This window comes from Cataglyphis hispanica, chromosome 17 (genome assembly GCF_021464435.1).
Source record: "Cataglyphis hispanica isolate Lineage 1 chromosome 17, ULB_Chis1_1.0, whole genome shotgun sequence".
Classification (NCBI taxonomy): domain Eukaryota; kingdom Metazoa; phylum Arthropoda; class Insecta; order Hymenoptera; family Formicidae; genus Cataglyphis; species Cataglyphis hispanica.
The window spans coordinates 1,269,854-1,293,451 of NC_065970.1; the positions used below are offsets into that span (position 1 = coordinate 1,269,854).

The following is a 23,598-nucleotide window of genomic DNA, read 5'->3' on the forward strand; positions in this document are numbered from 1 at the left end:
TTAAGAGTACAAACATTATATATATTATATATCAATAAATTTATAAGCATCATTGTAACAAGATTAATATCGTAAAAACACCGGAGTTCTTTTTCTTTTTTTAAAAAAGCGAAGGCCACTCTTATATATTAATACTGGTTGTTAGTCTAATAATTGTGCGTGTATCTCGATATAATATTGTATCTCAAAAATATGCTCTTTCATCCAGGTTATGCGTATGACAACAATATTACAAACATCGTATAAATATATAATTCACAATCACGTTTCATCTAGCGTTTTACGATCCCCCTGTATGTAATTCACCGAGTGCAACTTATTCTAAGAGAGAGGATGGTTGATTGGAACAACAAAGTATCCACCCTTTGGTACAACGCTATCATTTTGGAGCATTATCATTGCTATCCGAAGACGAACTTGGTACAACCGAAGCTATCGTAAAAATTGAAAAAGAAGAATAATAATATATGTAACGATACAAAGTTAAACACATCAGATTCATGAATATATCTCATGTACTTACCAATGATGATGATTAAGATGACGACGCAGATGATACCAATGATAATAATCATTTTGAGATTTTTCCACCAATATTTTCGTTTCAACTTTCCAGCGTGTTGTTCGAATTGTGTTGCGCCTTGCTGCAGGGCATCAGCGCGATTCTCAAGCTCCGAAAGCTTCTGATCTCTCTCCAGCACCTTCTCCACGTTAACCTTCATTATACCTACAACCTCGTCCACGGTCGCTTGCGTTTGTTGCAACTTTTTGCTCGCTCCTGCTTGCTGAGTGTTTCGAGGTCCACCCATTTCTCCTTCTCCTGCACCGCCACCTTCCATAATCCTGAAATAAGAATGTTTTGTGATTAACCTCTCTTTCAACTTTAATAATTCCTACATAAATATTTGTCAGTTTATAATCACGATGTAGATTATTTTCGATTATGGGATAAATAATAAACCAGTTGTCTATTTTATCCAATAATTTTTGAAGAAATTATGTTATGGAGGAATAATAGGTACACACCCATAACCTCAAAAGACATACATATGTTTCTTTTGAAATGAGTTTTATCTATACATCTGCCAGTTTGCGAAATATTTATCGCTCTCTTTCATTGATAAATTTTCGTACAAAGGAATTCTTGTATACATATATAAATGAAAAAGCAAAGACATAGAAAGTGACGAAACCATTGTTTAATCATCAATACGGTATCCAGAACAATAATGATTTCAATATTATACATACATACGCTTGTCTCTTACTCACTTAAAGATATCAAATGCAGGAGCAAGTAAAAAATAAACAACAAAATCTACAGGTACAACCAGGTACAACGAATATCTTGCCAATTACTGCGATGACGACTACAATTTATAGCGACAACAGTGAAATGACAGAGGCCGAAGATGGCGATAATTATGACGTCATGGATATTGTAAAAAAAAATGCGCTCACCAAGAATGGGATAGTAAAAATATACGGTTGAAACTGATTAAGGATCGTTTCTTTTCCGTGCAATGTATATGTATGGCTTGCTTCTAATTTATTAGTCAATAAAATATGATACAAGTCTCGCGCTGTCAAATTAAAATAACAATCCGTTAAAAATCAAAATACTGTCTTTTCACGCCATCTAACAATTTGGGGAATTATCAGATCGATTTTCTGTGTCGATAAAAATGATCTCGTCCATTAGTTTACACGCAGTCTATTAGTCGTCATGATATTTTCATGTAACAATAAATTTTCACCAAATTAATGTAATAATATAATGATTAACATTAAAATATATAAATGTAAATAAAATAATTAAATTATATTCAATACATATATGACAGAATTAATTATTATTAAGTCAATTATATGTATATATTTTTTTAAGCAATTCATCGCTTTATTAAAATTTCAATATTTCACGATATTTGTTACATTATTTCTTTAGCCTTTATTTCTTATAATGCAAGTAGATATTATCAAGTCGAAATATTTTTTTGATAATATAATCGTGTATCTATATAAACGAGAGAGCTGAAAAGTAAAGAAAAACCAAAGAATATTTTATAACAAATTGTTAGTAATTAAATTGCAGTTAAATTTCGTCTCAAAATTTCATTTAAGGGCGAATGATAATTACAATGACGTTTGTCAAACGGCCATCTTCGTCGGCCGGAAAATAAAGTTAAACGGGCTCGAAACGATTTACGTCAACGTCAAATGTACAATACACAATACATACAAATGAAAAGCTATTGCCGCAAAAGAAATAACGGTCACACACTTACCGCTACGAGCTGCCATAATCGAGCGTACGAGCAATATCGCAGAAGCATTTTGGACGCGCGCCGCCGTCGTTCACCGTGACACCGACGTGACTCACGAAGAAAATTGCGAGGAACGGGGGGGACATAAATAAAACATATTACGGATTTGCGCACGTGCGCGTATTTGCGCCGCGTCGCCAGGAACGTACGTCAAGTACGTGATTTCGATGTATCCGATCAAACTATGATTATTTTGTCAAATTTTTCCATCCGACATTGGTCTCCGATTCCAATAATAGATGCGCGAACGTTTGACATATTTATACCAATACAATCTATAATTGTAACAAGATTTTTACCTCTTCAAGTTCTTATATATCAAAGTACATGTTATTGGTAAAAAACATATATTAAGTAATTGTCAATTCGCGTATGCTAATATCGTAGACACTCGAAATATCTGAGAACCGATATAAAAGTTTTCTACAAATTCATCCAATAAATATTTCGAGACAATCAACACAATGATTGCATTATTATATCTCATAGAGATGTGATTTTCTTTGTGATTTTCGCGCAAGGAGCGCGAATCAATAAAACGAGCGAGATCAAATTATTAACAAAATTCTAGCTATATTTTACACGTGTCTTATACAAGACAATTTTTCTCGGATACACATCAATGCGGAACGAAGAATGGGAGGAGGACCTCCGCACCCGTGGACACGTTCCTGGCGGCGGTATAGGGTGTGTTCGCGCATGGGGGTTGCGAAACGGCATCGGGTCCGTCGTATTGACCAAAATCGGCCGCGCATGTGCACTCGGCAAGGGTTGGAGAACCGTGCGCGTTCGACCTGTCACTTCCTCGAGAGATCGATCCTCGGCCTCGTGCACGTCGCGCTTTCAAACACACGTTCGCCGCGATCCTGTCCGTCCCGTTGCTCGCGAGGTATCCGGCCGGATCTCTTGATCGGCGATATCATCGTCGCCTTTCTCGGCGCGCGATCGTGGACGTGGCGTTATCGTCCCGGTGAATCGACGGAGACGACGGTTAAAAGTTCGAGGGTGGACGGATTCGAGATATATCGCCGAAGCGTGCGCGCCGGCGATATCGCGGCGCGGCGGCGTGTGCCGCTGGAAATTTTATCAATACCTCGGCGGTCATCTAGTCTCGCTTTGGCAGTCGTTCGCGAAAAGTTACGCGCCGTACGGGGGTTGACGCCGAGCCAACCGACCGACCGACCGATTAACCGACGACGAGAATTGACGGAATAGAAAGAGCCCGAGGCGATTGACAACTGCGAGCATGTGAGTACACGTGATAATAAGCGCGTCGTCTCTCTCTCCATCGCTCCGAACCGGAATCCCCGAACAAAACGAGGTTCAAGGATCTGCGAGAACGTCGCGTGATTAAGCGATTATCATCTCTTCGTGCGACATTGGTCGGGAAATTTTTGGACGGATCGCAAACGAGTTCTCTAATTAATTCGACGTACGAGTTATTGTGAAATGCTAAGAATGTAATCGAGATGCATATAGATGTGGGATATAATATTAACCAGGATGGTCCAAGTGACGGATATTAACATTTCGAACGAGACAATTCGCGTCGCGATACGTCAAAGTTTTTCCGACTTAAACTTAAGCCACAAGATTACCTTATAGTTAGACCTCGTCGAGAAACATGAAGTCCGAGCATCGCGACTCATATCCCGCGTTATAAATTCAGAAATCGGAAAGATATATTCCTAGTTTCGCTTCGAACGATAATACAAATGGCGATTGTTTCCTCGAGAGTGGATTTCGTGACCATTTCTATGGCCATTGAATCGAAAAGTAGTCGCGTAAACGGCCGTATATCCTTTCTGCAAACTGTAAAGCGTCCAACAATATAACTAGATCAATGAGCGATTATAGAACGGGGACTATATACCTCGTGCTCTAAATCACTCATCGCGATTTACACGCGAGGAGTTTCGCGGGGAGCGGCGATCGATGACTTTTCGCGGAGATGTATGAGTGCGCAAAAACTGCGTAAGAATCGCGCGAGGCGAGACGAGGGGAGGGCGAGAAAATCGCGACGGCCACGATGTTGTAAGATGCGTTTTAAGACGCAATTGCCGAGGCCCTTGTCGTCGGCCCCAATCGATCCTCCTCGCACGACCCGTCCGTCCGCGGCACACGACAGAATTTCCGATAGTGCAACGGAGCTTCTCGAAGCCTCGTTTATATAGCGGACTTGATTTTTCATCGAGAGAGAATAAACCGAGAAGCGACTCGCGACGCGCCTGTGAATTTTGAATCTTTCTAAAGTGATAACGTATCTTAATCTCATTCAATGTAGCGGCAAAAAAGTCGATCGTGAGAAATATTAATGATATGTCGCGTGTGAAATTTCCCTCCTATATATTAATTAAATTTCTTTTTGACATTTACTATATTATATATTAATTAATATAATAATAATTAATTCAAATAATAATATTTTTAATAATATTTTTTATTACGATGCTACTATTCGTTCATTTCGAGAAAACTATTTCTCGCTAATTTTCCTCTCTGCACATTTCCATTTCTTCGTTATCGTCACTCTAGCGCGAATAAAGATATTCGGCCAATCGAGATAACATATTTGTCAACAGCATCGTGCTCGAGTATTTCGTGATCTTGGTCAATCTCGATAGAGACGCAGAATGATTCAAGCATTGCCGATTATCGTTACGGCACCCACACATTGCCGACAAACGGAGAGAGAGAGAGAGAGAGAGAGAGAGAGAGAGAGAGAGAGAGGAGGGGAGAGGAAGGGTGGCTCGATCTCTTTGAAGGACACATGATAATTTCGGACTCGTTTTGCATTCGTGACGTATTACAACGGAGATTAGGAAGCATTATCGTGTGCATGTTATCTATCCGCGCAAAAAATTCCCCACTTCTTTGTTCGCGAGTAGCGATCAGCGAATATTCGACGCACACCTTTTTTTATGCAATTTGCACGTTTGATGCGATCGTTCGTAGAAAATCTAATACATATATACATATTTGTATGTATTAGATTATATATGTATGTATGTATATAGTTGGAATCAATCGCGCGAAACGCGCCGCACTGCTACTACATGTCAGCTCGCAGTTTCTATATTTAGATAATCAATGATGAGCACATTTACGGCAATGTTCTACGGCTTTGCTAGACGAAAAGGTTCGTACGTAACGTTGTGACGCGTATGGCGAACAATGAACCATTTGCCGGATTGTTTGCGTGTCGATCAAAGACGGAATCTTCAAGTAGCGGCAGTCTAACTATCGCGATATATCGGTTGCAATTTATTTCTCGAAAGAGTCCCTTGAGATAATGTAATGAAGTTACTGTTTCTCTTTGAAAAGCATAATTCTGGAAATTATTGGAAAGTTAGGGAGATATGCAAATTATTAATTGTATAAAATTGAACTGATGAATTTTTAGAATAAATAATATGATATATTAATTCACGATATATTAAAATTCCATTAATTATATCGCGTGTACAAAATTTATATATATCATTATTATTTCCTTTAATTTATTAATTTATTAATATTTAGAAGTAACAGCGTTATGCTTTGTCTTGAAAAGTATTTAATGAACTCTTAAGTTAATTGTTGCAAATGAGAAATCAAGATTTTTAATGAAATATTTTTATGCAAATGATGCGAATCCCATAATTATTGATTGTTTGGCGCCAGTTCTATTAATCTAATAACAAGGATGAAGACGCAATATCTGCGATCGATGTATTAATTCCATTATGTATCTCATTTTACGTTATAAGGAATGAGTAAGTCTTGGTTTTTACGCACGATGCGCATAATTGCGACAATCAAAAAATAATCCGACAAATATCTCTCAGGTATTTATAAAATTATAATAAAAAATGAAAAAAAAGCCGCAGAAATTTTTGAAGAATGTTTGAATAAATCGAAAAATTTATTTTCGTATTTTTCTAAACAAAATCAACCTGTTAAACAATTATATGAAACAACCAACAATAATAGCAGAAATTTTTAAAACAAGCATCAAAGAAAATTATAGTTGAAAACATACTATTCGATAAATATCGAACAAACACAATCAACATACATTAATAAATAATATCGATAAGAATATCGTAAACATTTAAATTTATACATATATATGAAGATTACGTTGTTATATATAGAATTATATAATTTTTGTTTTTCAATTAATTATTTAAATGATTACTTCAATATGACAATTGTTGATGTAAAATATAACATCGAATTGTCGTTAAAATATCGCGGTAAATACCGGATGCTACGGCCAAATATTCCGTCGATGTTGCGTCCGACATCTCAATGAAAACAATAGAGAATAGGCACGTACGACACTTAGCTATGTTTAACTATTCGGCCGGCGTTATTCGAATAGTCGATCGATCGGCTGTTGCCACTCAGTCGTTCGATCGTATCTGGCCAAAAATAAAACCCGCAATCCATCGTCGACCGCTTTTTCATTCGCCTTAACCAGCGTTTCTCGAATCGTAGATAACGCTAACTACAATATTAAATAATCATGGAACTTTTTTTTGTAACAAAAATTAATTTTTTCTAATATATAAATCGATCGATTTCGGTATAATTATGCAACTTTCTCTAATCAGTTAACCGATTAAGATAGATCTTACTATATATATTTAATGAAAGCGCGGAGATTAATGAAGGATATGCTATGTCAAAATGGAAAACCGAATTATCCCAGTGCGTGCATAACTTGTAATTAAATTAACATTATGCTCGCAGCAATTCCGGGAAAAGTTTCGCACTGTGCAAAAGGTCAGATGATTTGATATCGGGAATCCCGTAAAAATAAGACATGCGGCACGACCGATATACACGCATATCTAATATTATATATAATTCCTAAATCCATGCGCAGAACATTTCCATGTACAGTGGGTAGAAAATGTTATTTGCGCATTCATTCTTTTTGAGACAATTTAACAGAAAGATATTGCATTAAAAAAATGCTACACAAAAAGTGTGCTTTATTCTTATATGAAATTATATGAAATTATTCGAAAAAATGTGCAGTGTAAAAATATACTTTTTTTTTTTCATTTCATAACTTTTGAACAGAGTTAATCAAAAGTAATAAGCAGCAATAATTCTTTTTTTTTTATATGGATTTTTATCCATGATTATAGCTGTAATCGCGTAAATTGTCTCACAACGGATAATTGCAATTTTTTAACTTTGAATATTCGTATACACGTGCGCTATGAATTACAATTTCCTGAGGCCATCCACGAGTAGTCGACCTTATCAATGACCTTTCATTCCGCTCATCTCGAGAGGCACCGTCTTTTAATGCGGTGCATTCGATGCGCCTTCAGCTGATGTTCGCATCATCGTCATTATCCTTCTTAGAAATGAGTGGGTGGAAAACGCGTAGGTAATACGCATCGAGTTTTTGCCATTAAACAGCGTGAATGGCGAAATCGTGTCATGAACTTTGCCCTTTTGCGACCGTTTCCTACCCGCGGCTCGATATGGGGAAGCATCCATGGTGCAACGATGATACCATAATTCCTAGCTCGAATCTCCCGGGACCTGGGACATCCCATCTGCGTGTTTATTTCATCTTTTTAGAACTGTCAGAAGAGAACGCGCGTACGTTGCGCGTACGTTCTAAAAAATGTAAATAAATTATTCAACTTGTGAAACGATATATTCGCGTTCAAGAGATGCTATAATTATTCTATTTTATTTTATTATTACGTTTTTCAAATTATTAGATTTTATTGAAACAAACAGTTATATATTAATACCTTTATATTACCAGTATTTTCTCTCAAACGACAATTGACTTATAAAGATCGCGGCTTTTATTTATGGTATTTAGCATAATAATTAATATTAATATTAATAAAGGGTATTATAAATACATAATATTATTTATATATTATTATATGTATAATATATTTAATATTAATATAAATATTAATTTAATATTCATATCGCGTACTGTAATGCTGTGGCAATCATCATCTTTAAGAAACCGTGTCTTTTTCTCTAGGGCTACGGAGGGCGGTTTAGCACCGGATGCGGCTGCAGGTGCAGGCGCGGGCACCGATAGCATCGTCGGCGGTCCCAGGACGCCCCAGCAGATCGCCTCGCAGAAGCGGCTGCAGGCGACGCAAGCGCAAGTCGACGAGGTCGTCGACATCATGAAGACGAACGTCGAGAAGGTCCTCGAGCGCGATCAAAAGCTCTCCGAGCTTGACGATCGAGCAGGTGAGACCTTTATGACAATAAAAACTTGAGAGCAAGAGAATCGGTAGCGATTGTTCGCTCCTGATTGCTAAAAACTTTAATTCATCGACCGTTAATCCTCTAAATCGGAACTTATTTATTACCGAATTATTACCGTATTTTATTTTGTAATTACGTACATTCCGTGCTCCATTATATACTGTATGTTCATTACCATCGATGTATACTCATTAATTATACACATCGCTCCATTTACCGCTTCTGCATTCATTCATGCCAGATATTATTTATTGCACGCTGAGAGATTAATTAATACTTTAAAAGAGAATAAAATATATGTACATTGCTCTGCTTTTCTGTATAAGAAGATAGTAAACAATACCGAAAGACATATCACTATGGATTTATTTACAATTAACTATGGACGATAGATGTATGCAATTTATTTTAATTTACTTTACACATGTGTCATACAAGAATGATACAACATTATTCACGTCCATTATTATTTTTTTTTTTTTACTGATTAGATGGAAAGTATATCCGCGTGAAGGCTACATCTTCCATTCATGGCAAAGTAGTTCGACCCTGCGCGTCTGACTACACGTTGATATCGATTACTGTGATACGCTCGAATCGATGCCACGTTATGTGGCTGGTCGATCTTTTCTCACGCAATCCACTGGTATATTTATTGCGCGGATGTATATTTCGTATTATTCATGTTTGATAAATATTGCAGAATATATTTGTTTCTTTTTAAATTTGTTTCTTTTTAAATAAAATTATACTTAAAAATGTTCGAAATATAATTCGCAATATAACACGCTCGTGTAATTGACTTTTACAGATGCACTCCAACAAGGAGCGTCACAATTTGAACAGCAAGCAGGAAAATTGAAGAGAAAGTTCTGGCTACAGAATCTAAAGGTGAGTATAAAGTTTTACAAATTGAGATATGTTTATCATAATGCTTGAAAGCTTTTTAATTTAATAATAATTATCCCGTTCTTTTTTCCGAATAGATGATGATCATCATGGGTGTCATCGGACTCATCGTACTGGCCATTATTATCGGTAAGTGTCTCACTAACGCACTGACGTTTAATAGCTGTCAACACTGCCACTGTAACTGTTTAAATGTTTTGTACCATCTCGTCCCGATGTATATCTCGTTTCGATTTCAAGCGACTAATTCAGTGTTACTTTCTTTAACGCGCTTTCTGCACTGATATGGTGGAAGTGTCGACCCTTCGTCGCGATTTAATCAACTGAATATTACTCACAAATAGAAGTAATCATAGAAATTAATAATTATATTTTTAAATTTTTATCGATACAAACAAATATGAACTTTCTACCGTAGCTATATCAACTTTTGTTTAAAGCCTCACGATGTTCATCGTGCTTTGCATCTGAATCAGTCGTTCTTGATTAATGTCTCTCTATCGATCTATACCCTCTATGCTAAGAAGACATCTACAAACGATTATGTTTGCACGATCCGAAAAATGACGCGATGTGACGAGCAAAGTGTTGTCCGTGAGTTTGCATAACCTTTGAGAAATCCTCTCGAAGGGATCTCTCGAGATTTCTCGAGATATCTTGAAGAAATGTGCCGAAACAAATTGCCTATCGTGCTTTGCTTGAATTATGTCGACTACTTGACCTCGATCCATTTTCACGAAATTTTTTCAAAAGCATCATATTCGCGAACATTATTCTATATTTCCGAATAATTTTCAAGTCTCTGAAATTCTACCTCGCAATAATATTATTCTGGGACATTTTGTAAATGAAATGAAAATATTATTTCTTTACAAGAATGTGGGGGATATGAAATGAGCGAGAAAGACACCGCTACATGATGTGATCTGAAAAAAAAAAAAAAAATGGTGTCACAACTCTGTCTTCCTTTTGTCCATTCATCATCTAACATGTGTGAAATGTATGTATTTCTCTTTTTCCGTCTAGCGAACTTCATGTAGGCGCGCTGATTGGTGGAAGAGATTTGTGTGTGAGTGAGTCTGAAGGTAGAAAGCAAAACAATTGTGACAATGCGTATCATTGTTGTTTCTCACCCCGTTTCTCGTACCTCTTTTTTACTTGTCGTAGAAAATGTACACCCCTGAATCCGTACAACTTTCGTTCTTGTTGTTTATCATCCGATACTGGAACTTCACTCACCCAAAGCTTTCAAAAAATATCTTAATTTTGATAATGTCACGTATTAAGCATTGCCAGTTTTATAAGGAATTAAACGAATATTTCTCGTTTTTTTTAAAAGATAATTATAATAGTTTAATTTATGAAAATTATTATGATTAAAAATTTACCGAAGTGTGATATGAACACAATATTATAGTTAATTATAATTATATTATATTATTATTATTAATGTTATTATGCTTTTTTAAGAGAAACGCACGATGAATTCGTGTATTTATAAAACTGGCACGTCTCTAGTCGATGTCAAGTTATGTTTGCCTGTGTGATAGGTACTTGCTGATTTATCTGTTGCTACGTGTATTTTCTATATAAGAACCGTTCTTCCTCCCTCCCTCCTTCATTACTCGTTGCATATTTTATAAATACTAATTTAATTGGAAAGTGCTCGCCAATTAACAATATCGTGACAAAATACTGTGCACCTTGATAAATTTTCGCCGACATTCTCCTTCATTTCTCAATCTTTTTCTATCACAACACTACGTACAAATCAAATATAAATAATTCGTAAAAATCATGGTATAGTACATGGTATATCTACTAGGAATCTTCTCAATATTTTATCCCACATTTTCAGCGACTCTTTATAATAAAATAAATAAAAAAAAAAAACAAAGACGAGAGAAACTCGCTATAATAAATCTATAATTTTTCAACATGAGATATTTGTCACGACACTTTTGAATTAATTAAAATATGTACTGTGTACATGTAATTATAATATATTAACAATAAATAATCAATTTCATTAAGGAAGAAAAGATTCGATTTTAATGAAGAAGACACACTTGTCCGAGACACAATCATACCTGACCTTGTGTGTGTTTGTGTTACAACTGTAATCGTTGTTTCATGTGTCTGTCTATACTTTCGATGGTATCCTTTTTCTGAAGTTAGTCCCAGGCAGTGATTTTCAATTTTCTGGTGGTCAATTAACAAAGAAAAAGAAAACACAAAAAAGTGTGTAAATACGTGAAACAACCTAATGAACGTGAAAAAAAAAAACAAAGTTTCAAAAATTGTGATTCGCGGCTGCGACAGAAATAAAGAAACGATACCACCAAGAAATGAAAACACCACAACGACAAACGACAACATCAACAACCACTACAATATCGACAACAGTAAGAATTATCAAACAACTACAACTACAACAACTACAAAAAGGTCTCTCTCAAAGTTTTTATTTAATCCTATTCTACTCTTCAATACGGTAAGCTATGATTTTATTCTTGCACTCGATGATGACTCATCTATCTTTTTCTCTCTATTATTCTGCTAAAATGCAATTTAAATCTTCTTTAAGCACTTTCTCTTATTTATTCTTATTTATCTTTATTTATTTTTTTGTTTATTACATATTTACATACAAAATATTTATGTATAATATACTTTACTTACATTTATAATATGCCTTATATTATAGAAATATTTTTTTTTTTTTTCAAAATTACAACGAATTATATAATGATTTAATAATACATTAATTTTATTTATTTTACTTTTAGATACGACATATTAATATTATATAATTGATTCATTTTTGTTTTTTACATATATTAAAATAATGTATATATATATATATATATATATATATATATATATATATATATACATATATATTATAACATATTTTGTATTTTATAATATAAATATATTATTAATAATATATTAATATTAACGATACATTTATGCATATTCCATGCATGTTTTTCTCTTTCTCTTCACATTCCTCCTTTTACTTTCTTTCAACATTTTTCAACTTATATTACAGCATAAAACTCTCTCAGACACCGTATCCTCAGAAAATAAATTTTCTAATAATGCATTTTAATATAGATACGAATTAACTCAATATAAATATTTCTGGGACGATCTTCGCGCTTCATACTTGACCTCTTATTACAGAGCATGTACTATCGACTTAATTATTTCTTCATCCTCGTTAAGCTATTATAACATCTCCACTACAACAAATTAAAATAAGACATATGCCAAAATTAAGTCCTAATTTGGTGTTTTATTCCTGATTTTAATGCTCAAACTATTTAATAAGCATTCACGATTTAAAGTAAGGTTGCTAGCTTTCATCAAGCTAGCAGCACCCTCATTATTAAATACTTGCACAAAATTAAAAAATAATTAAGTGCTTTTCAAGAGCAATTAACAAAATTTAGTTATTTATTAAAATTTATATCAGCCGTCACTTTAAATCGCGAATTTCCTGCTAAATGGTTCGAGTACTAAAATTAGGAATAGAGCCTCAAATTAGCATCTAAATAGCACTTAATTCTGGCATATGTTTTAATTTGTTGTGGAGGAGGTGCTAGCTTAACGAGGGTTATTTCTCCCACGATTGAAAACCAGTATTTCAACATAGCGTTGCACGGCTTATACATTGTGTAAAACGTATAATCGAATGCTTCTAATGCAAAAAATTTCAGCCACAGATTTTAGCCAGAATTTCCTACAAATTGCGATGATATTTTTCATGGATTTTGATATCATGTTAAAAAAAAAAGATTCTTCGAACGGAATTTCTGGCAAGAGGCAATTAATGCCGTTGCTGATTATTTTCACAAAAAAAATTCATACGAGTGTGCCATGTAGACCGTATATTCATCTGTGCTTCTGTACCTACTTGCATGTAAACCCTTATATTTATGGCTAACGGGCTGTCATGTAGCTTCAAAGCGAATGATTCTAGTTAACGCTTCGTCGTAGACGAATTATATGTAAAACATAGAAAAATTTAAATATGTAATTTTATGTTGATATATATAAATTCTTCTTTATAATTATGAAACTGTTTTGTAATGTTAAAAGAGTTTCATATATATATATAAACAATAATTCTAAAGGGTTTCACATATATATTCACTAATACATTACTTTATAAGTATTATTATAAAAATAATTTTTACATTATCAATTAGCTCTTTGATTAAATCTAAAAACATTCGTCTATGACGAGCGTAATTTGTTGCGAATTTCTGCATGTGAAAAAGTGCGAAGTAAAAACAAAGAAGAAATTTAAAAAAAGAGCGGAAAGGCACATATTAAAATCCGAGGAAGAAATTGAGAGCAACACGGCATGGCTGAACCATCGTCGTCCCTGACCCAATGAAGGAGAACAAATCTTGTTATTGTTTTCAGCGAGCGTCACCGGCGGCAGCAATACGCAAAATTGAGCGCGAGAGTAAGAGCTAAAGTTTAAATAACGCAACAACAACCACAACAGCAACAAAAAGAAAAGTGAAAGGAGGAGAGGAAACGAAGGAAGAATAAGCGGCGGCGATTGAAGAGGGTAATTCATGAAGAGGAGGTAGTTTTTGAAACGAAAGGATAGATAGGGTGAATGATGATCTCGTGAGACGGAAATTGTGATGAGCCGTTGACGAGCTCTGCCGAAGTTCTTCGTGACGTAATTCGCGTCGAATCGATTATGCGCGAAAATCGATCGAACGATCGCCTTGGAACTCATCGCGAGAAAGGAGGGAGGATGACGACGGATGATCAAAAGCGGAGGACGTTAATTCGAGCGAGAGCGACGAAGAGAGTCGTTGCGATGAAACTTTCCTTCGTTACCCTTTGTAATGTTTTTTTTTTTTTTTGATCCAGCAGGAGAAATCCATATTGAACCGACTGTGTCTCCGTATCTCGCATTATAAACAAAGATTGCGCACGATAATTTACATTTGCACGAAATTCTGTCAGGATTTTCATTATTGCCATATTATACTATTACTATTTTTTTATCTGTAACAATTTCATTACAATTGCGATTGTTTCGTAAATTGTGCATCATACACGGGAGATGTTGATTTATCTCTTAAGTTTCGGCAAATGCGAAATTCAGCTATGCATCCTTTAAATTTCGAAAATTTTACTCGAGAGATATTATCACAGCGGATCTAATTCGCGACTAACAATAAACGCGATCGATAAGTCCAAATATGTTCATGGCGCTTTCCTTTATCTATCTTTGTTAATCAGAACTGTCCGAGAAAAGCGGCAAGAGATGAAAAATACTGAGAAAAAAGAAAAGACAATTATTGTGTAAAAAAAAGCGCGAAATGTTTGCGAAGGAGAAAGAAAGATTCGTTGCAGCAGCGACATATAATATATAAATATATAAGATATATATATATGTATATATATAGAAATATATATATATATATGTATATATATGTATGTATAGAAAAAAAGAGATAGGATGTTCGTAAAAATCACCACGTAAAATCTCTCCGGCGAAGGCAGTTGCTGTAGTGCATGTTTGCGCACACGTACAAATGAAGCGCTCATGATGTATATCGAGACATTTACTTTATAGATACGTATATGTAAATCATCTAAACTGTAAATAATATGTCATTTGTCATATTATTGTCCCTCACGCGCCATTTATCGAATTGTGTATTGGATTGATCAGTCCATTCTAATTATATCGAAGAAAATCACACGCGTCTTTTATTCCCTTATCTTGCATCTTGCGCTTTTCGCGAATTACAAACAAAGGAACGGTGGAAAGGAGGGAGAGAAAAAAAAAAAAAAAACAAACAACTGCGATAATCACCTGCCTTCGTCGAAGAAGGCGATGAATGTTTTGGAGCACATAATCTGTGTACAGAGAATTTAAAAAATAATAAAAACAAAGATAAGAAGAAAAAAAAGATGAGAGTGAGAAGGAGGAATAGAAAAAGAAAACAGATGAAGAGAGAGAGTGGAAGAGAAAAACGCCTCAATATGGAGGTGTACAGCAGCTATTAGGTAACGTTTTAAGGCTTAAAGAAAATTATCTACAAGATGTTATGTATACATGTTAATAATAATGATGATAATAATAACGATAATATTAATAATAATAAAATAAATATGATGATCATCTTGATGACAAGAAGGTGATTTTCGTGCTTCGTGGATGCAATAGCCCTACGAAAAAGGCGAATATTGTTCTTCGATTCGAGGATGATTAAAGGTTCAGAAGGCTCCATTATCTTTTTATTGTTTATCCGCGAAAACATCGATCGATTCATCGATGAGTCCAAGATCGTCGTTCATTTGTATTCATTTCATATATATAATTTGTGACAATTTTCCCCGGTCACTCTTTTCTTCCAATCGGTCTTTCCTAGTTTCGGTGCTGCTGCTGCTGTTGATTCAGCAATAAATCCGAGAGACGAAACGATCATCTTTCCGATCGTAGTCCTCCGCCCAATTATTCCTCCCTCCGATCCCGTCCCAACGTGCGACGTCTGCAAGTTTCTTGCAGATTCCATCGTGACTTTCGAAACGCGATAAAGTTCACCGGAAGAAAGAGAAGAGCTTTTCATTACGTCGATCGGCAAGAAACCGAATAAGTTTTGCTTTCGTTAAAGCGCAAAGATATCGATAATAATTAAATACATAAATAATCATAAATCAATTTTCTGCAATTATAGAATGATCTAATTATATTTCATATTATTGACGTTAATTGGCAATAAAATATATATATATATATATATATATATATATATATATATATATATATATATATATAATGAGAGTTATCTCTATTTCTTTTTTCTTCCAAAATTATTTTAATTAACGCGGGCATTTGTTATTTATCGTAAATTATGATATCGTTGAAAAGAATCGATGACGGGAATAAAATTGGGGACCACGTGTCGCTAGAACGTAATACTATGTTTTGCTGAGCACGTGAGAATCGCATAGAAATTGAGAAAGTAAAGAACTGATCGACGAATGAGAAATTCTTCAAAATTGTCGGGCTAAGTGGCCGCACACAGACAACCCGAGTTATATGATGTTTAAAAAAATCATTCTATGTTCACGAACTTATAAACACATTAGCTGTACGTCATATCTTAACCGTCGACGTATCCCTAATTAATAATGGCGAATATGCGATCATGATGCTGCGCTTTGAACATTGTACAGTATCGAATAAAAAATACACTGCGTAGTTGAATTGAAGTTATCAAGAGGTAACGGAGAAGAGAATTAATGATATTTTTTTTTTTGCTGCTTTTGAACCACAAGTCACACATCGATCGTGGAATTCTCATACTGTATCTATGTAAGCACACATCGGCATTTCTATAAATTATTATTCAACAATAAATAAGTCGGGTGTTTCAGTTTTTTGTTGATTTTTTTTTTATTACATATATCAACGCTGCACGTAAATGTAAAGAAGACACTACTTTTCCGAGAGAAGAATTTTCACTCAACCATGGCCAAAAACGCGATTAAAATTTTTAAAGATCAATTAACGATCGAATATATATTGCATCGCGCCTTCCAGGAAGAAGAGCATTAAAGAGCCTAGTTAAATCCAAGCAGGAGGTAAGAATAAACTTGCTATTACATGCCGATATGTTGATTTACTTTTGATTTTCCATAAAAATTTTGTCTTTTTTTTAATTGACTTTTTTCAATCTAAAATTTTTTTAATCTGGCAATTGAATGATTTTATAATACATTCCACGTCTGCGCACGGAATAGTATAAATATAAAAAAAAATATTTAAAAAAATATTAAATATAAAAAAAATATTTATATATATATGTATATTTTTTTAAATTATTTTCCAGATTATATATGTATGTGTTTTTCTTCAACTATTAATTTTTTGATAAATGTATAGTCGACTTTTCTTCATAATTAAATCTCTATTACGTTCCAAATTTTTAAATCTATCGATTTTAATAATACAACAATCCCACAATTTATGATCCACAGTTTAATGTCCAATAGAATTATATGTATTGAAAAGATCTAAAAAGAATCGTATTTCCAGACTTTTTCTTATGTTTTAATTTCTTATAACTTTTTATCTTTCAAAATATTACTTATACTTTCTCATAATTTCTCTTCTCTTGTACATATGATAATTAAATGTAGAATATGTGCTTTTACTTTAATATAATCCATCTCATTCAATTTATAATTTTTATTATTCCATATCGCCATCAAGTCATTACACTGCGATTGAATATCATTGGGTTAGCAAGATTATATTGTACGTATAAGTTTAGGTTCCCTGTGATCTCGTGTCGAAAATAGAAGACACATCAGTAATGTATGTGTGTATGTGTGTCTGTGCGTGTACGTCCAATTACCGTCGCTTCGAGATTATTTGATTCGCTATCCATTCCTATAACTGTTCCAATTTATCGTTAGTGTATAAATGGTGCCGGGCGTGTCAAGATTTAAAGTAAAACGCGACAATACCTATACACTATTATCTAACGGAATGAAATTATTTCGAGAGGAAGGAGAGAGAGAGAGAGAGAGAGAGAGAGAGAGAGAGGGAGAGAGAAAGAGAGAGAAGGAAGAACACTTTGTAATATAAAACACAATTGTTCAAAAGAAAAAAATGAAGATATCAATACAACTTCTGCGTTCTAATGTTGTATGTACATTCTGTACATTTTTCATTTGTCCAAATTATGTGTTTCTGTGTGTTAAACGTTATAAAAGTGTGGGAATAAAAGATACCAAATACGACATTATTTTTATGCCGTAAATAAAAGATAGATCCTGTGCGATTCACAGATATACGATTTCAGCGAACGGTTCTGACCGAGAAATCGAAATTATTTTGTCGCCAATTGAATTGTCGCAATTTTCCTTATTTCTGTTGCAATTATAATTATTTCATGCTTTGTATGTGCCTTCCTTTTATTGAAATTTATGATAAAGAACTTTTTTCCTACCGGTGAAAGAATTTTTTTATTACAAAATATATGCGCCTTTATTAATACATTAATATATTTTATTGGGATATAATTCTTTTATATAGCGAATAATATGACAGTAACGCAAATAATCAATACGTCTAGCTTTATTTTATTAATATATTAATATGATAGCGATTATATTTATATAGATTAATATATTCATCCGCGGATTAATGCATATGATACATCTCTCAAGAATGTAAACAATTTTTTCAGCAAGGAAAAGATTACTTTAGAGAGAAGTAATAGTACCTTGCGTGGAAAGTTTCCGATGTTCCTTCTCTTTTTCCGTTGTTATTTTATGTTATCAACCCCTGATGTCGTTTTATCAATATTAGAGACTAATACCAACACTTAAACGTTTCAGTGAAATTCATGCCGGAAACGCCGCCGACCCCGCCCCCTTATACCTATCAGCAGCCAGGTATGATGCCGAATAACATGCCACCGGGTGCGGGTAATATGCCAGCTGCACCCGCACCGGATGCTGCGGCTGCAGCGGCAAAACCGCCGCCGGGCAGCGGTTCACCAAAGGCTGCCAATGCCGCGTTCGTCGGCAACCTGGGCATCGGTATACGCAGTATCGCGTAAACCATAAAATTGACGAAGAAAAAGAGGAGTGATTAAAAGAACGCTGAGAGATCGAAAACGACCTTAATGCTACGTCTTCATCCACGGAGATAACTCGTCGACGTATTTGCTTCGAAAATCAATTCATTCGGATTATCAGTGATAGATGATGTGAAGGGTTCGATGGAAGAAGACGATAACTTCGTAATTTATTTCACATTTGTTCAGATTTCTTTCAGATTTATTTAGAAAGTTGTTTAAAATTGGTCTTAAAAGTCATGTGGACTTGTATTTTTTTCCTTTTTCTTTCGAAACCCCTTCAATCATCGACCTCGATTATTTTAACAATGAATTATTTTTCCTCCTATCGATGATAAATTATTCAATAACTCCAATATTTTATTAACAATTATATAGCATGTAACTTTTTCTTCGAATATGTACGTGTAATATTTAGTTGCAAATCGTTTTCACGTGTTTTTATTTGATTGTACTGCATTTTATTGATTTCGTAATTTTTAGTCAGGCTTTAAATCGTTTAAATGAACCCGATCTTTTGAAGAAAAAAGAACCATTTTAGATTCTAGATTCTGGGCTATTAGAAAATCCGCCGAAACTTTATGTTCGATAAAAATGGACAAAAGGTCGTTTGAATCCTATTCCGATCAGCTGATCGCTACGAAAAAGAAACGAGCAAGTTGACGAGATCGTTGACGAGAAATACGTGTATCGACGTATATACATGTACATATATATACATTATTACGAAAGGTCAATGTAAAATTAAATCTATATGTACGCGTATAAATAAATATATAAATTATTCGTATATTATCGAAGTTTAAAGTAAATATCGAAGTTTAAAATGTGGAGGAAATAACAGAGAAAATGATAAATAATAATTGTGAAAAAATTAATACAAGTTTGAATTCATCATTCGAATTCAACCTTGACCGAGAAAAATGTGAAAATGTTCGAATGTACGTCACGTACATTCCAAGGTACATGAGTGTTCCATACATACAAGTGATTTGTTGCTTGCCTGTGCTGTTCACGAAATATTGTCTCGGATAAAATGATTTAAAAAAATGTATGGAGCACAGATTTATTTCACTCTTTTTTGCGCAAAGTTTCAAATTTTACGAATGCGGTTTTATGAATTAATCGCTGTGAAAATTATACTCGATGCGATATCGAAAATGCGAGTGACTCCCTAAAAACTTCTTTGCACAGTTTAATTGCTATTAATATTACTTTATATATTATACTCGAAATAAGTATTTTACTTTCCATAAAAAAAAATATAGCTGTTACTTTCGAAAAAATGTAAGTATCATCTAAAGACAATTCATATAGATTTGTAGGAAAATTTGCTCCTTTAAACTGAAAAAAAAAATTAGCTTATAAATGTATTATAGTATCGAATAAGTAATCGAATTATAGAAAAAAAAATAATTATTGATTCCCATGTATTTTCAAGCATTAATGTGATGATCGATAATAACTTCGTGCGATAATTAAATTAAAAGTTAAAGTCTCTGAAAATATTAACGTGTAATTCAGCAATGTTATGAAAAAGGAGAAGAGAGAGACCTTTTTCTGCATTAAATAATTGGCATGTAGTTATTATTTTTTTATTACAATGTTCATATGCACATCATCGTCGTACTGCTTTTGCCTAAGTAAAATTTTCGATCGATAACGTGCCCTAACAAAAATATAAAAAATTAATTGTTGTCATTAAAAAAAAAAATTTAATGTATTAATCGTGTCCTCTATTAAATGGAATACTATGTTGCTATTTTCACTCAATAATCATAATAGATTCTATATAAGCTGTCTATACACTAAAATAATTATAAAGAACTAAATGATAGATTTGTAAGTATAGCCACTATAGAAAAATGATTTAACACTATTGTTATAGTCTGTTGATATATTATTATGTACGAACAGAATTATATAATTGCAATATTTCTTGTACTGTATATCTCACTAAAAAGAGCAACAGATTATTATTATATAATAGAAATATTATTCAACATAGAAATATATATATATATATGTATATATATATATATATACACATATATACATAATATATTATTGCATTTTAGCCTTAAATAAATAACGTTGTGAAAAATAATCCTGTGTGCTCTCTTTTTTTATCTCATAAAAAGAAATTTATTATACACACATAAGTGCATATATGTTATATATATATATATATATATATATATATATATATATATAAATAATATAATTACTTTTCCTCATAAAATAATAATCGATTATGGGAGAATACTACAGCTTTTCTTTTTTATTTTTAATATTACTATTTTTATTAAACGGAACGTTATTTTTATTAAACCAAATAGCAATTATTTTCATGTAATACTTGTAACAGTATGCATTTTGTTACATATCAACTTCAGAATATATACACACGAATATCCATACACGCACCAGAGGCACGCACGCACGCGCACTTTCGTGGCGTGAACGTGATTGTGGCGCCATATTATTCCGTAGTCAATTCTTTCACTACTGACTCTTTCAATCTTCAACCGTACGCGACATGGCTCCGGTAAGTTTCCGCTCTCGCGAAGATGCAACGATTATTCGTAATTATGACCGTATTCCCTCGAAATAATATCGGAGACAAAAAGAGAGTATTCAATTTGTCAATAGCTTTACATCGGATTTTCGTTTTATCTTGGGATTGAGTCGATCGAGTCAGATTTGTGTACCGTCCACGTTGGATAATTTAACACGTGTTTTGCGCAACAATGATAGTTGTCAAAAGGATTTTGTCTACGAATTTTCAGCCAGCGAAGAAAACCAAAGGCCCGGCTAAGAAGCAGGTCCTTCGGGGCAAGGGACAGAAGAAAAAGGTGTCCCTGAGGTTCACGATCGACTGTACTCATCCCGTGGAGGATAATATTATGGATGTTAGCAATTTTGTAAGTTAAATGGAATTGTAACATATCGTATAATTATCGTAATAATTTCCTTTTCCCATAACAAAATTTCTATGTTCGAGATGTTTATTTAATATATTAATAATACATAACCTATATTTTGTGAATTGTTAACCTCTCTATATTTAGAAAACTTCAAACTGTCTTGAGTGTAATATCTGCTGAAATCTGAACATCATACCGCATCATTGAAATTAAAAAATCGTTGTAATGATTTTAGGAAAAATATTTACAAGAAAAGATTAAGGTTGGCGGTAAAACCAACAACTTTGGCAATAGCGTCATGCTGGAGCGTAATAAGATGAAACTCAGCATCAACAGCGATGTTGATTTCTCCAAGCGGTGAGTGATGTCGTGCTTCATTATGATTAGATTGATTGTATGAAGATGCAGATCTTTATAGATATTAAATAAAATTGGGGGTAACCCCCTTAGTTATTATAAGCTACAGGAAGAGCGATATTTGCACTAATGTAGAGAACTTTGTTGATATAGGTATCTTAAATATTTGACAAAAAAATACTTGAAGAAAAACAAGTTGCGTGATTGGTTACGAGTTGTCTCAAAAGATAAAGAGACATATGAATTACGATACTTCCAAATTAATAGCCAGGAAGATGATGATGAAGAGGATGCTGAGTAACTCTTTTTTTAATTCTTTCCATATTCAACTACAGATGTATCTGTATATATTTCTTTTAATAAAGAATGATAAAACCTATCATTTGTGTTATTTAAGTATTGAATGGTTATTGATAGAAAATATCTAATTCTTTTTTTTTTTATATTGAATTATTACATATTGTGTAATCTAGACGTATATTATATCTATAATCAATATTTTTCTTAACTTAATTCTTAAACTGGCTTTCTAGTTTTGAATTGACACTATTGCATAACAATTTATTATGAATATTTCAAAGCTGAGGGATAAAATAACACTAAACTAAATTTTTAGAATTAGTTGATGAAAAAATATTGATAAATTTTTGAGTAAAATATATAGGTCTTAAAAAATATTTTGCTTGCCATAAATGTGCTCTAACTAATCTTCTTATCATATGCTTGTTGATTAACAATTATCTATTTTAACCGATGAGAGGGCGTTAGTGGATAGCAAATTTTTTTTGTCCAGTAAAATTCGCGGGATATCCGTTTGTCTAATTCTCTATTAAAGAAAAAAAAAAAAAAAGAATAATCGATACAATTAATTGCAGAATACACATACCTGACGATGATTAAGCACTAATTATGCATCCTTGGCAGGCGAAATATTGGTGAAATATGCAAAGACGATCTCGAGCGGGTAAATACCGTTGACTGGTCGGGTGGTCGATCCCGAAATTACGAATATTAGTGCATAATATCGATTCGGCATAAATTAATATGTTCAATTTATGTTACAACGCACACACTTTACATTCACGATAATTTTTCGCGCACAAAATTCACTTTTAGACATAAAACTCGCAAAAACTGCGTGTATACATTCACGGAGCGATTCGAGTGCAATCGCGACGAATCTCTCACTGA

The 23,598-nt window shown here is 33.6% G+C and overlaps 3 protein-coding genes across 9 annotated transcripts; 2 read left to right on the forward strand and 1 right to left on the reverse strand.

Annotated features, from left to right (window-relative positions):
* LOC126856161 (synaptobrevin-1-like) lies at window positions 1-23,505 on the reverse strand. Of its 4 annotated transcripts, none has more exons than XM_050604436.1 (3): window positions 23,294-23,505; window positions 524-843; window positions 1-432 (listed from the first exon to the last, which is right to left on the reverse strand). In XM_050604436.1, the coding sequence occupies exons 2-3, from the start codon at window positions 837-839 to the stop codon at window positions 380-382; spliced, it is 369 nt and encodes a 122-aa protein (XP_050460393.1). In that variant the 5' UTR covers window positions 840-843; window positions 23,294-23,505; the 3' UTR covers window positions 1-379. The 4 variants fall into 4 exon arrangements, with proteins under 4 accessions (XP_050460393.1, XP_050460392.1, XP_050460391.1 ...); XM_050604435.1 differs by lacking the exon at window positions 23,294-23,505 and adding an exon at window positions 2,289-2,398; XM_050604434.1 differs by lacking the exon at window positions 23,294-23,505 and adding an exon at window positions 1,462-1,602.
* Window positions 3,153-20,032, forward strand: LOC126856153 (neuronal synaptobrevin). Of its 4 annotated transcripts, none has more exons than XM_050604422.1 (6): window positions 3,153-3,575; window positions 8,341-8,558; window positions 9,388-9,467; window positions 9,563-9,614; window positions 10,512-10,570; window positions 18,882-18,989. In XM_050604422.1, coding segments are annotated over exons 1-5 (366 nt in total). In that variant the 5' UTR covers window positions 3,153-3,573; the 3' UTR covers window positions 10,526-10,570; window positions 18,882-18,989. The 4 variants fall into 4 exon arrangements, with proteins under 4 accessions (XP_050460379.1, XP_050460378.1, XP_050460376.1 ...); XM_050604421.1 differs by lacking the exon at window positions 18,882-18,989 and adding an exon at window positions 13,923-15,329; XM_050604419.1 differs by lacking the exon at window positions 10,512-10,570 and having other exon boundaries at window positions 18,882-20,032.
* On the forward strand, window positions 21,561-22,786 carry LOC126856158 (60S ribosomal protein L22-like). The gene is made up of 4 exons (XM_050604431.1): window positions 21,561-21,671; window positions 21,913-22,047; window positions 22,286-22,407; window positions 22,561-22,786. The coding sequence occupies exons 1-4, from the start codon at window positions 21,663-21,665 to the stop codon at window positions 22,706-22,708; spliced, it is 414 nt and encodes a 137-aa protein (XP_050460388.1). The 5' UTR covers window positions 21,561-21,662; the 3' UTR covers window positions 22,709-22,786.
* Window positions 23,506-23,598: the final 93 nt, after the last annotated feature.